Raw genomic sequence first — 21,926 nt, 5'->3', positions numbered from 1 at the left:
TGTTGGAGATCCTAACACAATGGGGACTTGTTACAATCTAGTTCCGTTTTAGTAAATGTTTGGCTCTACTAATATTTACCAAGTTTTTATGACAAAGTACATACTACATTATATACATATATTGACTATGATATGGCTTTTTTTTGGCTAGCAGTGATGACAGTTTGCTACAGGTCTGTCTGATGGGCCTCCTGCAGCATAATCCATTGTCCGATACCATTTTTACTTTATAGCTGTAGATGAGCCATATTAGACATAATTAACTAATGTAATGAAAAAATATTAAAATTTGAAAAAAAACAAAAAAACATTTAATACTTTTTGGGACTTTCAAGAACAGCAGATATTTTCTTGCATATTAAAAACAGTCTTGTTCCATCCACAGCAAAAGGAGAACACAAAGTGTGGATGTTTCAAAGCTCAAGAGGTAAAATGAGCTTTAAAGGGAGCAGCTGTGTGGTCAGCTCTTATCACTTTGAGACAGTCACGTGTTGCTCTCTGTCCACTTCAAACAGAGCTTCAGATGTGTGGGCAACTCGTAAATGTCAACATGGATGCTCGGGGAACAAAGAGCTCACATCAGCCGACACGTGTGCAGATGAACTGGACACACCCAGAAAGTCCGATTGATTATCTGGCCCTTGATTTGTTGAACCCCTTTGAAATTGACCATAATTCTCTTAACTTTCCCATCGATGAAAAAAAGGAAGAAAAAAAAGAAAGAAAAAAGAAACTACAGAACAATACGTGTTTTCACGTCAGGCTCAAGTTGGCAAATCGTCTGGTGAGGCTATGAAAGCGTGTGCACCAAGATTAATCGCCTTCAAAGTAAAAGCCCCGAAAATAAACAAATAAATGCAAATAATTAACGCCGTTAATTGATCGAAAAGTTAACGCAATATTAACACGTTAACTTGCCCAGCCCTAATATATATATATATTATATATATATATATATAATATAGATATATATATATAGATATATATATATATATATATATATATATATATATATATATATATATAGATATATATATATAGATATATATATATATATATATATATATATATATAATATATATATATAATATAATAATATAATATAATATATATATATAATATAATATATATATATAATATATATATATATATATAATATATATATATATATATTATATATTATATATATATAATATATATATATATATATATAATATATATATATATATATATTATATATATATATATATATATCTATCAACATGCCGTATCATGTTGATAGATATATATATATATATATATATATATATATATATATATATATATATATATATATATATATATATATATATATATATAATATATATATATATATATTATATATATAATATATATATATATATATATATATATATATATAATATATATATATATATATTATATATATAATATATATATATATATATATATATATATATATATATATATATATATATATATATATATATATATATATATATATATATATATATATCTATCAACATGATACGGCATGTTGATAGATATATATATATATATATATAATATATATATATATATATATTATATATATATATATATATATTATATATATATAATATATAATATATATATATATATATTATATATATATATATATATATATTATATATATAATATATATATATATATATATATATATATATATTATATGAGAAAATAGATATTATAATATATATATATAATATATATATATATAATATATATATATAATATATATATATAATATATATATATATATATATATATATATATATATATATATATAATATATATATATATATATATATATATATATATATATATCTATCAACATGATACGGCATGTTCCTGGTTATTTAATAAATAATAATTTATATGAAATAACCAATACCGAGTTTAATACCGAGGGAATTAACTACTTTCCAAATAAAAAGAACTCTGGATTTTCTCATTTAGTTAACAGCTTCAGTGGAAAATGAAAAAAAAACATGAATAATGCCAGCTATACACTAAGCAATGCAGAAAAAAATGCAGAATGCAGAAAAAAAATGCAGAAAAAAGAAAATAGTTTGATTTAACTGCATTTGTCTGAGAAATCAGAGTCAGTTTATGTTTATCACAATTATATTAACTTATTGTCAGGCAGTAGTGCATGAACGTCAACTAATAATTTCAACAGCATTTCTTTATGTGCATGTTCTCTGTGTTTCTTTATGCCTTTTCTAAATGCTTCATGGGCGTTGTTTTATTTATTCTGTTGTTTCTCCCCCGGGGCACCGGCAGGAGGTGGCGCTCAATGCTAGTTTCAGGAGCTGTTGGCCGGGATTGGTCCATGGAATTTAACAAGAAGGACTACAACAAACACAACAGTCACCAATATGTTGATACTGTTTTTCCCATTACAATGAATACAACAAATACAAATGAACAACAATAAAGTACAGCTGCAACCAATTTTCTATGAGTCAACTCTCGTGATAATAATAATTCATTGTTTTGAGTCTAAATGGGAAAACAGTCCTGTTGCAGTGTGTGAATATTTTCAGGTTTCCTTCATTCTCTACGATAGTAATCACAATATTTCTGGGTTTTGGACTGGTTATTGGGATGAATGGGCATTTTTTATTATTTTCTGACATGTTATTGACCAAATAACTAATCAAGTAACTGAGAAAATAGATGACAGATGAATGGATACTGAGGTTAATGCTACTTTTGTGTGAAAGAGAAACAAAGAAGCACAGGCCTCGTTAGTATTCGGGGAGAGGAAGACATTCATCTCCAGAGGAAAGAGTGTCAGTGTTCTGAAACTACACACAACAACCAGCTAAACAGTGCATGACACAGACTGAATGGATACAAAAATTAACAATCAAAATGCACACAACGAACAAACATCAGTCATCAGTTCCCTGAATTCAGCAAAATCGTTATTATGATCATATATTTGATTATTGCCACTTTGTTGAACCCTGAAAATGAATTACACTAACTGAAGAACCTGCATTAGTTTAATGTTTTAAATAGGGCTGGGCAAAGTGAAAACTTTTGATTAATCGCATGATTTTTCTGCGATTAATGCGATTAATCGAATTATGCGGCAAATTCAAAAATGAAGTAAAAACTAGTGTATTGCGCGCTTTAATTTTAAAGTAACGTTATCAGAACATTATAACAGGTATTCTCGGCGCAACAGCAAGTTAACATACATACATAGTATATAAATCCTTTTGTTTCTGAACAGGTACCAGAAGAAACATTTGTATTTTTTCAGGGGACAACATAAACAGTGTGTTTAGAAGTAATGGTCCCTGTGAGAGACAAGCCACAACTACTTTTGTCCATGTTCAGTTTGGTGCTTATCTTAAATAATGTTTAAGACCAGCAATTGATCAACTTTATGCAAAAGAAAAAGTGCTTTTCATGTTGTCCAGTTCAGTTCAGTTTTTCTTACTCAGTGAGAAAAGTCTAGACTGTGTTGACTTGAACAAGTGCCCTGACGTCTGGTTGAATGAGGTGGAGATGTGAAGGACAGCTGAAAGGTATCAGCGGCGGTTTTGCGCATGCGCGATTAATGTTTTAAATGATTAATGTTCAATCTGCCGACATCGCCACAGACCCCTGACGTCCTTTATGTGGGCCGATCCCTGCCCTAGCGACGCGACGCGGCTGAGGCGCACTGAGGACGACAGTCGCGCCGGGAGCAGGGGGCTGACACCAGTGCACCTTGGCGCGGGGAGAGGCCGCAGGGAGAAGCACCAGCAGTCCCAGTGTCAAGCAGCAACAACAGTGCTGTGGCTTGTTTATGATTAAATATGACTGCAAATGTAAAAAACAGTAACATAATCAGCATTCCACTCACCAGACGAACATAAACCTCTGTGGGAGAGGAGTCATTAGAAAGTCCTGAAATTCTTGATTATAGGTTCGAAGCTACAGTGACCAATCACAGTACATATTAATGATCACGCGGGCCTTGTGACCAATCACACGTCCAGACCTTCGAGAAGACTGTTTCATGTATTTTAACTAGGCTACTCTTTCATAAAAGAAGACAGGTGAAATGTGATTGCATAAAAATGCTGTTAACCAGGTCCAAAGAATCCATATCAGAGGAACAGATGCAGACAGCTGTGCAATGAGAAAATAAGGTAGTAGGCAAAAATAATTATAATATTTGTGACAAAATTTGTGTATTATCATATATATTTGTGACAAACAATTAGCTAATAGCTCTAACATTTAATTATACAATAGCTATAACTGTAATTTTGTTTAGGCCCCCGGAGAAGGCTTAGAAGGCCCTGACGGTCCGCCACTGTGTGTCAGTCCTTCAGAAAATAGATGACACACTTCAATATCATTCAAGTGCTATCTGATGGGTGTTCATAGTTAAAAAAAAGGAAAAAAGGAAGAGTAAAACGGAACATAATGGATTATGGCACAATTAAGTCTGGAGCACAGCCCGTCTGTCTGCATCTCCACAATATCAATGACTCTGGACAGTACCCTGTGAAGAAGAAGATGACCACCAAAAGCTGCTGATATGTATATGGTCCCGTAGTACGTGTGATAATATTTGTGGCCCACATCGATCGACCGGAGGTGTGGCTTTAAAGCGCGTGTCATTCTAACGGGAGTTTAAAATGTGGTGAGAAGCAACCAACAGAAGAAACATGAGAGAAAAAAAGAGACGCAAGGACAAAAGGTAGAGCGACTTCAATGGCCGTCAACTCCCGCCAACAAACACCACACAGCTGGTCTGTTGGTTTATGGGACAGCTTCTTCAGAGGGCCATAAATCTTACCAGTGCTACTTTTAAGGGCTTTTGTCCGGCTTTGCTCAAAGCTGCCGAAGCTGCCCTCCTCAAAGACAATAAATAGTCTCGAGTCGGCATTGATCTGGCCTCCTCTCTTAACTCTTGGCACAGTTAGGATGGCCAACAAGAAATGCAAGCAAACAAGAACAAACTGAGCAACAGCATTTGGTTTGCTTGTGTAATTCAGCATGGGCGGTCCAAACAAAACACTTTCAGTTTGTCACCGGAGATCCATTCAAACACAGCCTACTAATTTATACCAGGACAAATGTGTCGACTTATTGTCAGACTTGTTGTTCACCCATTCACGGTTTTCTCAGCTGTGAGGTGATTGTTGCAGAAACCTGTGCTGTAATTTCCTGCACCTGACGGAGCGTTCTCTGTTACTGCAGTGAGCCCACAACCAGAGACACCTGGAGACATCCAGAAACACCCCAACACATCCAGAAACATCCAGGTACACCCATATACGTCGAGAAATGAATGACATGAACATATGAAAAAAACAAATTTCCATGACTTTTCCAAAACTGGAGGGTTTTTTTTTTTTTAAAGGAATTTTTAAGGCCTGGAAATAAACATTTTAGAAGTTCATGACTTTTCCAGGTTTTCCATGACCGTAAGAACCCTGCCCAAAGACACACCCACAGACACCTTTTCAGTGCAAGTTAAGGTCATATAACCGAAAAGTTATTTGACCTATTTTTTCAGCTTTGAAAATGCTGAATGTTCACATGATAGCTGAAGTTATTCATAATTTCTCTCAATAAGAATCAAATTTTCTTTTCACTGCAAAGGTGACTAATATATGCAGATTGTTAATTTTTACATTCACTTGTAAATGTTGATTTTATGTTTGATAAAAGGTACAAAAAAATCAAATAAAATGAAAATCAAAAAAATGTAAAGTAAAAAAAATAAATGTTTTGCTGTCCAAAGGCTTTGAGAAATAAAAAATACAAAAAAGACAAGTTGTTTCTCAGTCTGAGTGAAATATATCAAACTCCTCATCAACCAAACATATAATCAATCATCTTCAATACCACGAGCCTCATGAAATACGTTTCACCCATCTACAAAGCATGTATCGGTGAAGAAGTGAATTCGATCATACAAGGGCTTTTTTTAAACACAGACTTATGCAGGTGACAAATCCCTCCTCCGGTGCTCACATCCAGAGTGCTAAAGAGGTTCTCGTGCTGACGCTTCAGCCGGCTCTCCCTTCATGTCATCACCTACTCCACATTTCCTCCTCTCTGCTGTTTCTGGTGCGGTGCTCAGAGGAAAACACTAAGATCAAACAAGTGGTCACATGAGAAATGAGAGCGGTGCTCTGTGTCGGCCCGGCGCTCGCCCACCGGAGTCGCTAGCCTGGGGAGGATCAAACACCTGGCATTTGTCAACCCACATCCCCTTTACAACCGGCCCGACCCCCAGCCTCGGTATGGGAAAACTTAAAAGGCATTTACATACAGCGCAGACAAAAACACGGGTTCTGCTTGTGCTAAGTAATAACTCCCCTGGCTAAACAAGCTGCCCCTAAGGAGAAAGATACACAAAGACCCACGCTTTATACAAGCTTTAGAGAATAGAAATGAAAACACCATCGCATAAAAGAAAGTTGCTCAAAGCACAGGGATTTAGACCTTTCTCCCACAAACGCTCGCCCTCTTTCTTCTCTCAAAAGCTAAAAGGATTAAAGGGGAACTTAGTGCTATTCACTGCCAAGTCTCCTCTTTCTCCTCAGGTGTTGTAAAACCATAAATCTTTCTCGTCGACTATTTGGCTTTAAAACAGCCTGTCTTTATGGGGAGCTTCTCCACCAAATGTGGGTGGACAAGGCAACCCAGTCAAACGTTAGCCTATTTATGAGAGCAGCCACTGTAGACAAGACGCTCTCTAATCAGGTCTTGATGTGGAGCTGGAGAGGAATACTTGAGCACATTCCAAATCCATATTAAATTTTGCAAAACACAATGTAAGTGTAGACCATCCGTCAATTTGCTTATAATATGGCAACAAAACTGCATCTTGTCACTATCCTACTACAGTTTTGGCCACTTCCTATTTGGCCACCCAGATGAATGCAGCTGAACTAGTTAAAGAGACCACCCCTTCTTCCCCCTCCCAGCCCCTGGAGTCCACCGGACCCCCATTACAGAAGATTCTTTCTCTGTTGGTCATTTGAGTTTTTATAGCACTCCGAAGCCAAGGAAGGACTGACGACCAACAAACCATCCCGTCACTACTTTTACAGTAAAAATGTCTTTTTAAGAAAGTATACCTTACTTTTTTTTGTTAAGATATACCAGCTAATTTTGAGCAAGAATGAACCAGAAACAGAGTATAAAAAGGTTTTACAATAAAACCCAGAGCAGTGACACGATTATTTCTCTTATTTTAAGAGTAAGACCATTTGCAGAAGTTCTCAATTTAAAAATGCCATGAAACGAAAACAATTACATTTTTTTTTAAAAATATTATTATTATCATTATTATTATTTTCATTGCAGGGCACAACCTGCTCCTTCATATCTGACATACACTGGATGGCCAAAAAAAAAGGCGCCACCAAAAAAAACGTTACACACTAATATTTGGTTGGACCGCCTTTAGCTTTGGTTAGGGCACGCGATTTATTTCCATCCAGTGTTGTTTCTATTTCTCACCAAGATCTTCTTGTATTGATGATGGTACAGTCTGACCGCTGCACAAAGCTTCTCCTGCACATCCCAAAGATTCTCAATGGGGTTAAGGTCTGGGCTCCATGTGTGAAAATGATGTCTCATGCTCCCTGAACCACTCTTGATGGAATAACCTGGTCGTTGCTGAACCTAGACCTGAGCAACTGCAGCAACCGCAGATCATAGCAATGCCCCCACAGGCTTGTACAGCAGGCAGTAGTAGTTAATTCCAGGTGGACACTTTGTTTTTGGCCAGGCTGTGTATTAAGATGATAGCGACTGGTCTATACAACACACAACATAATACAAATAACCATGCTGAAAGAAAACTGCATGGCCATTAAACAAAACAAAAAATGGACAAAATGATAAAACCCTTGACTCAATTGCATCGTAAAACACTGAACAATTGGAAGATCGGAGGTTCAAATCCTGGTTAGGACAGTCCTTTTTGTTGGAATTTGGCTTAATTTAAGATTTTCTGTCTACTTTAAAAGTCTCATTTTAGTCTTTCAGAGCCAAGAATTTTGGGCTTATTTTAAAAAAATCTTGTCAAGCAGAAAAGCTTACCCCATTGGCAGATTTTTTTGCTTGATATAGGATGATTTGATTGAATATAAGATGTTTTTGCTTCTTTCTAGAAGGGCTGTTTTTGCAGTGTATACTCTTGGATTGTGATAACAACTAGCAAGACTACTTACATCTGATTTGGTGGACTGGTCCTCCATATCTGAGTCATTGGGGTCCACCAGTTCCTGGAATGGCGGCAGAGTCGACACCTTCCTGCGGTCCCCCTCGTCACCTTCTGGTCGCAGTTTATTTGTTTGCGTCTGTGATCTATCCTTTAAGAGACTCTTATCCAAATGTTGAGATTCTGATCCCAATTGCTGCTTCCCTGATGGATCCACAAATCCTTTTTTACGTTTTTTGGTCACATGCTCGTCACTGTCAGGGGCGGACAGACGCTTGTTGAGCGCCGGTCCGTGGGTCGTCCCCTCAGTCCGATGCACCTTGGACAAAGACTTAGGTTCCTTGAAGCCCATTTTAGGATTGATATCTCTTAGGGGCTGGTTTTCTTTGGGTTTCCTGGAAGGTTCTTTGGGGGCTTTGCTGGGTTCCCAGCCAGAGTCTCTGAAGGCACTTTTGGGCTCTTTCAAATCTTTTGGAGGCTTGTCTTTGTGGTCCTTCGAGGGCTTGTGGAGTTTGGAGAAGCTGCTACTGTTGGTGCTGGTGGTTGTGGCAGTGGTGAGAAGGGTGATACCGCTTCCCTTGGAGCCGTCCTGTGAATCGAAGCCAACACGTGAGAAAGAGCCTTCATTGTACGAACACATTCTCCATCTCCAGAACAAAATGCTCAACAATGAGGAACAGGTTTAGATTCTGTGGTAGTCCAAATCACGACGTACAAACTGCAAGATGGCAAATTCAGTCAGGCCTGAAAAAAAAAACCACACAAGGCATTCTACCCAATATTTAGGGTGTTAGAGTAAAATTACACAGAATCATCTAAGCTACAGAAGAATAAACTTCAGCTCAAAAGGATTATGGTGCGGGGTAGAGGGAAATCCCACTTTAGGTCTGTGGGCAAACATAAAGGGGCAAGCCCATTATTTGCCACTGAGAAATTATGTTGTCTGAGGATGTTAATGGCTTTTTATTGCTTTGATAAAACTGATCACTCCTAGCTCAATAACCCCAGCATTCAGGAGGTAACAGGTCTCCTCAAAATGTTGTCCTGTGCTCTTTGTATTGCGTTGACTTTAAATTCCACTAGACTACATGTAGTACTTATAAAACGCATAGTACCAAACAACAAAGTGAGCAAAAAACAGGCAGCAAGGTCAACTGAAGATTAATCTTCTACTTTTTACACAAGAGAAAACACGCATGCCACCCTGCAGTTTGGCCTTACCGTCTGTGAAAAGCGGTCTATTCTTAAAAACATTTATGGGCTTAAAGAGCAAACTCAGGACTTCTTTTGAACCGTGCTGTTCAGTGGGGTGAGAGGGCCTTTTCAGCAGCCACATACGCACCCTTAAAAGTGGAGCGAAGGGCAAAGTGGAGAAAAAGAGGAAAGCATTTCTTCCAACGGTGGGGGCCGTTTGTCCCTGGCTCTCACCTCTAGCCCTCTTGTCAATATTTCATCAATGCAGTAAACCCATTAAAGCAGTCTAGACAACGGGGATGTGTCACATCTTTGGCAAACCACCTCTGAAACCTTTCATTTGGTGCGTTTGCTGGTGACCCCGGGATCTCAGGGCGTAAAGCTGTCGGCTCGTTTCTAAACTCCAGCGGACTCCTCCAATGCAGTGAACCCATCTCCCTCCTGGGGTAGCCCAACATGAAACTGCTTTAGTGCTCTGGAGGGGACGCAGGGCCTCTGCTGCCATCAACATGGAAGAGATCACTAAAGTGGCACTTTTTAACAGACTTTTCAGTACCATGACATTGGCAGGTTAGCAGGTGACCCAAGCTCATTTACACCACTAAAGGGGTTATAATAATAATAATAAATAATAATAATAATAATAATGCTGTCAGACCTGAAATCTCATCATAATTACAAACAGTTACTTCATTATTTTTTACTTTCTAGAAAAGCATTCCTTGCAAGTGAACAAGGGGTCTGGATATATTTTATTATGACTTTGCTACTGAGAATAGCAGTAGTTATTATTATTTTTAAATGACTTTGCTCAGTCAAATACCCGTGTGCTCACACGCACACACAAACAGCACACATCTTCCATGTAAAATGGGCCTCTTCTAACCTGCTCTTAGAGTTTAAAAATCTTTGAACCTGTCAAATGTGTGGAGGATTAGGGCCTGGATACTTCGAAGGGGTAGAAAGTTGCAGAGCTCGGTGGGGCCGAGAGTGGACACCGAGAAAACTGTTGACTAGCACCAGGCAAGTACATTGAAACAACACTGACCTTTGACCCATGGAAGCTTTTGCTCTTCTTTGGATCAGAAAAGGTGGATATCAGCGAGCTGTTTGGAAGCGTAGGCAGCTTCAGGTGCTGACCGAACAGGGAGGTGGAGCCCTCCTGCATTACCATCACCTGCCAGAGGAACAGCAGCAAACCAAAATTATCAGAGGATTCTTGGCTTTCAGAAACTTGTGATCGGGGTACAGTTTGAAAGCTGAAAAATGGGATAGGGTCTCGAGCTTAAAGATTTTTGGTACTGAACAAGATCCAAAAGGATAATAGTTATTATTGACTTGTTCTTTGATCAGATTGGTTTATTGAGAGGCAGTAGCAAAGACTTAAACCACTTTTGTATTTTATATTAATTTCTGACATTTCTCCTATATGATGTTCCAATTCAATTCTAAAAGGAATGCTTCAAAAATCTATGCGTATTCGAGAGTGAGGGAAGAGTTGATATTAAACTGTGTGTATGAATTGAGCTGGATTCAGGGTGTGGTTAGCCTAGCTTAGGATTAAGACTGACTCTTTAAAAGTTCAAAAACACATAGTACACCTCTTCATGGTAAGCTCTTCAATTACCATGGAACGTCTTTGTTTAATCCACCCAAAAACTGCTGTGTCTAACACTGTGCCCAGCACATAACTAAGCTAAGCTCACTGCATCTCGCTTCCAGCACTGTAATGAGCACATGGACGTGAAATTATTATTGATCTTCGTATCTCACTCTTGAAAAGAAAGCGAATGAAGCCACTGAGGCACACACCGGTAAGCCAGGATAAACATACTGGTATCATTACACAAAAAGCAATTTGTAGCCACTTTATCCATGAGCCCCAGAGCATGGTGGAAATCTTACTTTTGAGTCTTCTGAACTTCGTTTGTGAGGATCCCGTTGCTGTTAAAAAGGGGACGACAAAGGTTTACAGTTCAAAACTCTAAAATACAAAATCATTTTGGCTAAGCCAAATACTACATTATTAATATCCAAAACGGTGGAACAAGGTGTGGTCAAAAAAAATAGATTGAATGAAATTGCTCAAAGTAATGTTCTCGGATCTTTATGTGGTGAGACACGATAGAGAATGTGAGTTTCGAAATGGCCAATGTCAGCACTAAAGTCCTTTTTTAGGCTGAGAAGGGGGTGCAGGCCAATGTAAATAAAGAGCACTTAGCTCCAGTCATAAAACCTTCAACCTACAGGGGTCCTCTGGCTGAGGACCAACAGACTGACTGAACCCAACACTGAGGAAGCAACTAGGGCTGTCCTGAGCTGATCCTAAGGATCATACGAGGGCACATTTTAATGGATCGGTATTAGCTCAATTAAAGCCTCTCAAAACCTGATGGATCATTTCTTGACTGCACTCTGCTATTTTTTATCCACCTCAGCCTGCTAGTGTTTCAGCACTGCTCTCCTCTGGCACAGCAGCAGCTACACTGAGAGCTTTCCCCTTCATATGCAAGGGAAAATGTGAGAATGTGAAACATTATTTGGTCAAAAGGAAGCTTCAGTCGAAATCTTCTGATGTTATGATTTATAGACTAGTCTCCCTCTCTCTTTCCTTTTCAAACACTTTTTTTCTGCATATCTACACTAGACAAACCTTCCAGACCCACACAGATCTGCCTAAAGGCCCTTCAACTGAGCAACTCCACACTGCAAGAGCAGTCTTCTTCTCCTCCTTTAAGCTGCTACACATTTCAGCAGTGTTTTACCATGAACTACCAGATCCTCTTCTCCACCCTCCAAGAACTGGGAGTTTCAGACTTTGCACTCTCCCCTTTTCACATCATACCTCAAGGGAGGCACTTACAGGGAGAGCATCTGTGCTTGAACCCTATAGTCTCAGAAGTGGGGTCCCTCAGGGATACCTTCCTGGTCCCCATCTCTGTCACAGAGCTTTTCCTACTACAATCATGCTAATGGTTTCTTTCTCCGTTCTAAAAGACAGTTGACAGCACAAATCTTTGCGTGATTGACTGAATAACCTGCCTACTGTGCTGAGAATAGCTCAGGGCTATCGTAGATCAATGACATTTCTAAAACAGCCTTTCCAATACGCCATGCTACTAGCCCATTACTACTGAACCCCGACTGCTACTTAACAAAATTACCGGTTTGCTGTCCCGGCTCCCCATTGACATCAGGACAGCAAAAAACATCTGTTCACACGGCACGTTGAATTTTTGGATAAAATTGATGGATAAAATTTAGTTACAGCTGTTATCTAAAGGTGTATGAGACATATTTAATCCACATTTAGCATTGGATCAGACTTGGTATTGATAATATTATCAGGACATTCCTGGATGCAACTAACTAATGCAACTAATACTTACAACTACAGAGAGCTCTGTTGATTCGATCAGGTGATCTAAGTGATACTACATTTGTAGTTATCAATTCTGCCTCATATAGATTTCCAAAAACAATACTAAAGCAAGAAGATCATCGTGATTAAACAAACCACATATTGCAAAACAGTTTTAAAATCAAATGATAGCACACAAACATGTTCACAAAACAAAATCTTTGAAGCGTTTAAGAAGAAACGGCAGAGGTCCTTTTTTACACAACAAATACTACGTGTGTAATTTGTTAGACTGTCACCTGACCACCTTTCTTGAGAAATATCCTGGTGGAAGACTCTGGTAACAATTTACTTCCCTACAACATAAGACAGCTATAAAAGATTTAAAAAACAACCAGTGTACTGTATTTCACCCGTCGCCATCACCCATGGTTAGGTCATTTGAAGACAGGTTTGTAAAGTTTACATCTTGTCATGCTGTTGCTTCTGCTTCTTCTACTAGAAAAATGTCTTCTCCCCCTGGGGCTCCAATCAGACTTTTAGAAGTCAGCCGACATTGTTGCCTTGTTTTTCATTGGATATGTTGACGATAAGAATATTACCAGTCACATAATAACAATTACTGTAGTACAAGTTGCAGTATTGCATTGAGAAGTGTCCCTCAAGTCGCCATCTCCCCATCTGACTCTTACCCCTCCGGCTTTCAGCAGCTTCCTACGAAACTCCTCCGTTGGGTTGTTGAAGGTCAGCTTCTCGCAGCGGAGATGATTGACAGGCGGGTGGCCGTCCAAGTGGAGGAACAGGTCGTAATCAAAGCGGACTTTCTTCGGTTCTTCCTGAGGAGAAGTGGTGGTCCACCCAGAGAGGGAAAAGAGGAGAACGGTCACGGTTCTTGCATCAACACCACTATGCTGCACTGCTTGAAGGCTGCATTCAGGTCCAAACTACAATGTTGTTCTGTTCTACAGAGTAATTGAAATCAATGGGGAGACAAAAAAAAATTTAACAATGCCAATATTAGATATCTTTAAGCTACCTCTGTGAGATGAAAAAGGCCAAAATGACATGCTTAGATGTTCTAGATTTAATTTTTTTTTTTTTTTAACACATTTACAGCTCGGAAATATATTACAAGTGAAAATGTTAAATGGACTGTACTTGTATATACAGACTGTACTATAATACTTTTATAATGTTCTGACCATGCTTTACCACTCATCATTCACACACTGAAGACAGGAGCTACCATGCAAGGTGCCACCTGCCCAACAGGACTCTAAGATTTATACACTGCAGGAACATTTGGGGTTTAGAAAATAAATAAATACATTTATTGTTTATTAATCCCCTTGGGGAAATTCTTCTCTGCATTTTACTCATCCTTTGTTAAGGAGCAGTGGGCTGCCCTGTGAGGCGCCCGAGGAGCAGATCGGGGTTAAGTGTCTTGCTCAGAGACACTTCGACATGTGAACTATGGGGGGGACTGGGGATCAAACCAGCTACCTTGTGGTAACGGGACGACCACTCATCCCCGTAAGCTACAGCCGCCTCAAGAGTCTTGCCCAACGACACATCAACATGGACTCAGACGAGGATTGAACCGCCGATCCTCCGATTGCTCTACCACTGAGCCAGTCGCTCATGTATGCCAGTTGTGTTGCAAACACGGCAACCAGGCAATCCCTGCAGAGACCGACTGAATCGTAGATATGCTCTGAATTCAGTTAATAGCTTTTTAAATAGTACATCTGTGAATTATGTATAAACTATTAATAGTGCTTGTTAAAAGTGCTGCAATCACATGTTTACTTCAAGTCATGAGTAAAGACGAACATTATCGGCATAAAGTACTTAATGTCTGTTCAACGTGGAGCTTTACATTCTAATTTGTTGCTTGAGAGTTTCAATAATAATATATTTTAATTGTTATATTTTTTAAGTCATATCTGAATCTGCACCAGTAGCATTTCATTGTCAGATAAATGGAGTGCTACAATGTTTTCCGTGTGAAGTAGAAGTACACAGTAAGTAGAATAGAGTTTAGTTACATATCTCTCAAGTATGAGCTTATTGTGAGTTATTTTGGGGGGTATAACAAGTAAGAAAAAGTAACATAATTCCATACTTCTCACCTGTAACTAGGCGTGTCACGATACCAAAAATTCAGTAGATGGTGCCAATACCAGTAAAATAACATGATTCTCGATACTAATTTCGATATCACGATAAAAAAAAAAAATTACATGTACTTGAACTTGAAACATGAACTTCTTTATTAAAATATTTACAAAACACGCGACACGTTTGCTGCACCACACTTCACTGAAAGTTTTAGTTTATTTTCCAGATTTAGAATTAGCTAGGAGTGAGTCCCTTCCGCCTCATATTCACCTCTGTTGAGACTTGCGCATGCCCAGACCTGATGGTGACTAGGTCCGCCCACTTACTGTCAAAAAGAAAAGAGAGAGCGCGCAGGCAACAGACACGCAAGCGCAGTTTAAAGCTTCGCGAACAAGCAGGTTTTGCTTGCACAGGCGAGCGGGAGGGACTTTTGCTCGAGAGGGAGGGAGGGACTTTTGCTCGCGGAGTGATGTAAAAGTGCTTGTCAAAGTAAATTACGCTACCCTTTCTTGTCAACAAGTCACGGTGGGACGATCGCTGCAGCCGTCGTTGCCATCTCTGTTTTCTGAATGTAAACGTCGACTGGAACACTGAAGCATATACTGCCCCCATCAGTTCCAGAAGAGGCTCATGGTACTCACGGTGCTTCAAAAAAAATGGCATCGTCCGTGTTTTGATATTTTAGTATTGAAAGGTACGGTAAATATCGGTTCTCGTGACATCCCTACCTGTAAAATCATTCCATACTTCTCATCTGTAAGCACAATGATACATTTATAGCTGTTTGGGGCCCCAGGTCAAAGTAGAATAACTTAACAGCTAGGCTAACCGTTGTCGTTAGCTTGATAACTAGTCGTTCATTCCCCGTGTTTGAGCCGCCCTGTTGGGTTAGATAACGTCTTCGTTTTAAAATACAAAACAATGTTTGCTATAATTTCACAGAACATATCCTCATATTGCTCTTTCCAAGTGAATTGTCACTTACTTCTAGCTCTGATGACTGAAAATCAGGACTATCAAACTATACGGACCCTTGAATTGATGTAGTTCAACATATTTGAATTTAAATCATATTTTCCCCAGACCCATCGTGTCAGGGCTGCCTGGTGGTCGAGGTGATTCAAACTCAATAACACAACTGAGACGCAGGCAAGTAACAAAAGAAAAACAATTAAAACCCTGGGAATTTCTGTATGACAATTGCATCTGATTAAAGTTTGGTCAGTGGTCGCATAAGCATGTCATTCTACCGTCACACAACCGAAGCACACCCGGTGGAAGGCGCAGATTAAGGCTGTAAATTAACCCAGTGTTGTAACATACAGTTGACTGGAGAGTCAACATTTTTCAAATGTACCTTATTTTTGAAGTAAACTTCAATAGGCAAGATGAAGCCTGCGTATCCAGACTCCTCCACTTTGTACGGTGGATCCTTGCACACTGAAATGAAAGAAAGGTTTCCTGTTAGCGAGAGGCCATGGACCTTCAACACAAGGTGAGTAACGAAACAGAGGGACAGGCTGAAACCGTTTTAGTTCTAGAAAATCAGCTAACTCCATTCAAACACCGTTGCACAGCCGCGATGCAGAGTGTGTGTATGTGTGTGTGTTGGTGGTTGCTGGGGGACAGAACACACAGTCCTCACCATTATTAGAATGTTCACATTTTCTCAGAAAAACCCTGTTTGTGTATTAAAATATATATGCACCTCTGCTTCTGAAAGTCTCATCGCTTAATGAACTCAGCCACCAAACCTCATGAGATCTCATTAACCCCCATCTCCATTGTCTCTGTTGATATCGATGCAACAACTGTGGTTTGAATTAGGACCTGGGTCTTTAAATCTTGTGAATTCACCAAGCCCGAATTTGTGACAGGATGAAGCTCCCCCTCCCTCCCCCTATCCTCATGGGCCTTTAAAGACAAACAAACTACAAGAGCTCAGGTGTTCTTCCCTGGAGGTGTGTGTGTGTGTGTGTGTGTGTGTGTGTGTGTGTGTGTGTGTGTGTGTGTGTGTGTGTGTGTGTGTGTGTGTGTGTGTGTGTGCGTGCGTGTGCGTGTGTGTGTGTGTGTGTGTGTGTGTGTGTGCGCGCGCTTGTCAGCCTCTCCCTGTGGACTCGGCAGAGAAGTACCAATTAAGTGCATGTATGCAGAGACCGGAGTGTGTTTACAGTCAGAACAGAAGAAAGCAGGTCTTAGCGCAGTCCTTTAGATAATGCCACTCTGATGCAAAGCATGAATGAAGGTTATTTAAGATGTCACAAGACGTCTCTAGCAAACATGTGAGAAATGTCAGCGGGCTTTGCGAGCTGATGAGTTCTTTCTAGTTAAAAAAGAGAAAAAAAAGCATTGAGATTTGGATATCTTATTTTAAGATGCATGATAATATTGCCATAGCACCTTCAAAACATATACAGCCCATTATTATTATATTACTGTATCCAGGGAGCTAAGGCTATAAGTTAACACGATAGTCGGTTTCTCAGTTAAGATTCTCATGAGTCCTCATCTCATGTAGTGATAACACTTATCATCAGTGTTCGGAAGACTAGAAAAATGCTATACAAGTACGGGTCTACCACATAAAACAATCAGATCTCCAGCTAGTGACGGGCACCAAAACCCGGTGTCACACGAGCATCGTACTGAATTTATTAAGACCATAGTATTGACAGGCTCTAACGTTACAGGCTGTACTTTTGAACATTTTGTAGTCATTTAGGCGACTGTGGCTCAGTGGAGGCGAATGTGTCCTTCAATCAGAGGATTGGCGGTTTGATCCCCAGCTCCGCTAGTCCATGTCAACATGTCCTTGGACAAGACACTTAACCACCCACCCCCAAAAGTGCTCATATTAGCTGTGTCTATGGTGTATCAATGTAAGCTACACCTTTATTTTTACCCTGACAAGTCTAACTTGAGCTCAGTTTGCCACAAATATTAGAGAACAGAAGACAGGAGGAAAGAGGACAGCAGAACAGTAGACAGGATGACAAAGAACAGAAGAAAGAGCACAGGAGGACAGAATGACCAAGGACAGGAGGACAGAAGACAGAAAGCAGAGGACAGGAGAACAATTAAACAGAGGACAGAAGACAGAAAACAGGAGGACAGAAAACAGGAGAACAGAGGACAGGAGAACAGATGACAAGGGGACAAAAGGAGAGGAGTACATGAGGACAGAGGACAGGAGAACAGAGGACAGAGAACAGGAGAACAGAGGACAGAGGTCAGAAGAACAAAAGACAGGAGACAGGAGGACACAGAACAGGAGAACAAAACTCTGTTACGTTGTTCATTCTGTATACATGACATCTATTGCTTCTGTCCATCTGGGGAGAGGGATCCTCCTCTTTTGCTCTCCCACAGGTGTCTTCCTTTTTTTCTAAAGGGTTTTTACTATCTTTATTTGGGAGAGTTTTTCCTGATCTGATGTGAGATCCCCGGACAGGGATGTCGTATGTGTACAGATTGTAAAGCCCTCTGAGGCAAATTTGTATTTGTGATTTAGGGCTATACAAAATAAACTGAATTGAAATAAGACATAAGACAGAGGACAGGAGGACAAAATAACAGAACAGGATGACAGGAGAACAGAAGAAGGACAGGATGACAGACAACCAAGGACAGAGGACAGGAGAACAGAAGAACAGAGAACAGGATGACAGAAGACAGAACAGGAGAACTGAAGAAAGAGAACAGGATGACAGGAAAACAGAAGAAGGACAGGATGACAGACAACTGAGGACAGTAGAACAGAGGAACTGAGAACAGGATGACAGAAGACAGGATGACAGAAAACATAACAGGAGAACAGAAGGACAGAAAACAGAGAAGGACAGGAGGAAGGACCAATACTGACTGATGTCTGTGTTCTTCATTCTTTCTATGTTATTGACATTTTAGATTGTTTTCCAGAGAGATAAATTACTTTGTATTGTGACTTAGTTGTTGTAAAAATCAGTGTTGCTGCTTTAGAAATATTTTAGTGATGAAAAAAAATCCAAAACAGTATAAAGTACGGAACCAAGAGAAAGCAATGATGACATTTTTAAGATAACCATCCATAAGTGTTGCATCAATACTGATGGACTCACAGATATTGAGGCGATATGGGTTCTAAAACCTGGAATCAGAAACAATAAGGCAGATTTTTCTGTTTAAGTTTTGACCTGAGAAGTTGTTGCTGCATTAAAAAGGTTGTACACTTATTTTTTATTTTTTTTAACCAAGTTATTGGCATACAAATAATTATTTAGATAATAAAGAATCAATCCATCCATCCATTATCTTAACCGCTTATCCTCATTAGGGTCGCGGGGCGCTGGAGCCGATCCCAGCTGTCAAGGGGCGAAGGCAGGGTACACCCTGGACTAGTCGCCAGTCCATCACGAATCCAGTACGCTTATATTAGTGTATTTATTTGTTCTATTTTGTTTTACAAAGTTAGTAAAGAAATGGTTAAGTCAGGCCTGATGTTTCCTGACACAAAAAACAATGATTTCAGTAAGGCATACAGCTTGTTAATAAAACACTGGTATCAGGTGGATCTGGACTTGGTATCAGAATACACTCAAAACCCAGGTATTGCTATCGATACTGGGACTGTGTAAGTCACCCTACAATTGGTTTAATGTGTCGATACAAATCTAGTCAGTTGTTTAGTCAACACACCGAAAGCTGAATCAACTAATGATTTCACAATAAGTGCCCGGTGAAAGGAGGCATTCCGCCCACAATTCTCTAGAGTGTGGAAATATTTTAGACCCGACAACATAGTGCACTGTAAACTCTGTATATTGGAAAGCAGTAGCACCCTGTGGTGCATATCAAGTCTGATGCCTGCAGTGCGCCATAGGAACAACAACCGATGATCATCAAATGAGAGGAGCCTTTAATCGCTTTTAGTGCGTTTGGGCCTGAAGAATCTGACCAAGCATTATCTGTCAAACTTCAGTTCTGGACAGGTACTCAAAACGTGTTTGGTCCCACACTCCTTCCTAAAGTGGACTGGATATTACTGTAGCACGAACAAGGAATACAATAGAGGTCTCAGAGGAAATATGTTATTAAACTGACAACTTGGCGCTCTGTGATGCGGGAGAGACCTTGGAAATTCCTCGAGTCATCTTTAGCTTCGGCACAAATCTAATCATCACTGTGCTCCCTTGTGTCACGTTGGAGACCTGCCCCTTCAGAGAGCAACAGTGATTGATGGCTCGGCTGACTACGCTGAGGTTGACCTCACCGCTGGGGCCGAGCCATCCAAAACCCAATACCGCTGAACAAATATTATGGGTTAGAGGTAATTGTGCAAGTGGGTCAGGTTCAATTACAGGCAGCTAAAAGAGCCTATTCACCACCACCCTTTTATATAAACTGAGGTGGAGCGGGAGATGAGTCGAACCCCTTCCCCCCTCCCCCATACTGGAAAGAAAAAGGAGACCTGGTTTCTAACTGACCTCAAACAGATGTCGGGCATTTCTGTGTTGCCATTTTTTGGTTACTTATTAGCTGACATATCGGTTATAAGATGTAAAAATACAGGCACCCTGGTGGTAACCTGGTGCTCAGCCAATCATCAGTAAAAAATATGTGATCAGGAGATTGGCATCAATGCTTTCCAGTTGCTTTACGAGAGTTAATGGAGGTTCCATTGAGTTACATTATGATGCATTCAAGCTCTGTTCAGTAAAAAGGTCACTTATAAAGTATTCATGATGTGTTCAAATGTAATCTTGTAAAATTGAGGTTCTGGTGAGAAACTCAAATGAATCGGGATGCTTTCACAGTGACATAAAATAGATATTAGAGATGGAATTGTGACCGATTCCATTAGCATATCACTGTAAACAGATTATAATAGTTCACAAAAACTACTCATGCCAAGAATATAAATACAATCTTTTTATTCTAGTGGCTCGATGGCTTATAAACATTTGGCCATTGTATCGGCAGCAAACACTGTGATAGGGGCATCTCCATCTATGTAAAGTAGAAGCGGCTTTTATAACTATTTAGTCTCCACAGTGCTAAAGAAAGGTCTTGCTGCAAACTTTACCATTCTGGTAAAAGGGAAAACACTGTGGCTTGTTCATATTTCTCTAAACCAATCACAATTGTGTTGGGTGGCGTCAAGCCCAAGATTCAATTGAATTAATTTTAGTTTATTTTGTATAGCCCAAAATCACAAATACAAGATTTGCATCGGAGGGCTTTACAATCTGTAGACATACCATCCCTGTCCCAGGACCTCACATCGGATAAAAAAAACAAACTCCCCCAAATAAAGACAAAAACCCTTTCACAAGGAAAAAGGGGAAGAAACCTGAGGGAGAGCAACAGAGGATGCTCCCTCTCCCTGGGTGGACAGAAGCAATAGATGTCATGTGACCAGAATGAGCAATGCAAGTTACAGTATATTACATGAATATGACAGAAACTATTCAGGCATGGTAGGCATGCACCACCATCCAGATAGCCACAGTCCATCGTAGCATGCAGGTCCACTTCCAGACAGCCATGATCCATGGTGGGGGGCAAGTCCAGCTTCAGACAGCCAGATAAGCTGATTTTATTTATTTTCCATTGTTTTAAGAGGTTTGATAAACTAAACTTGTTGCAATATAACACTTTTATACAATAAAACTTTCACTTTCATTTGATATAGCAAAAGCAATATATTTAATGAGTTTGATTATGACTCAATATAAATTGATCTCGAGACAAAATGTCGCTTAACGCAGTAGGTGAACTATTTCCTGGGGGAAACCCTGCATGTTTAGCACTTCCCTGCACTGCCTTTTATTAGGAATGAAGAAAAAAATCAGCAGTAACACTTCAATACTAAACGCTGTCTGAATACTGTCCAAACTCTCCACAGATTTTAAGTGACGGGTCAAGTTATGGTTGAAACGAGACAGAAGCTGCTAGAGTAGTGTAGTAACGTGAAGGTAAAGTCAGGACAGCATCTGGGCTGGGGTTCAGTAGTTCAGT

At 39.5% G+C, this 21,926-nt stretch overlaps 1 protein-coding gene across 2 annotated transcripts in view; it reads right to left on the bottom strand.

Annotated features, from left to right (window-relative positions):
- Positions 1-21,926, bottom strand: part of mllt3 (MLLT3 super elongation complex subunit) — a 42,819-nt gene that overhangs the window by 9,557 nt on the left and 11,336 nt on the right. For both annotated transcript variants that reach the window (XM_068587522.1, XM_068587523.1), the window contains exons 3-7: positions 16,288-16,370; positions 13,502-13,645; positions 11,354-11,392; positions 10,497-10,625; positions 8,265-8,843 (exon numbers count right to left, since the gene is read on the bottom strand). In XM_068587522.1, coding sequence (XP_068443623.1) covers positions 8,265-8,843; positions 10,497-10,625; positions 11,354-11,392; positions 13,502-13,645; positions 16,288-16,370 — 974 coding nt within the window. The remainder of the gene's footprint in view (positions 1-8,264; positions 8,844-10,496; positions 10,626-11,353; positions 11,393-13,501; positions 13,646-16,287; positions 16,371-21,926) is intronic.

The sequence above is a fragment of the Clinocottus analis genome, unplaced genomic scaffold (assembly GCF_023055335.1).
Source record: "Clinocottus analis isolate CAN_PGR_092001 unplaced genomic scaffold, fCliAna1.0.p SCAF_21, whole genome shotgun sequence".
Lineage (NCBI taxonomy): Eukaryota > Metazoa > Chordata > Actinopteri > Perciformes > Cottidae > Clinocottus > Clinocottus analis.
Note: the sequence above shows the minus strand (reverse complement) of the source record. Positions and strands in the feature narration are given on the sequence as shown.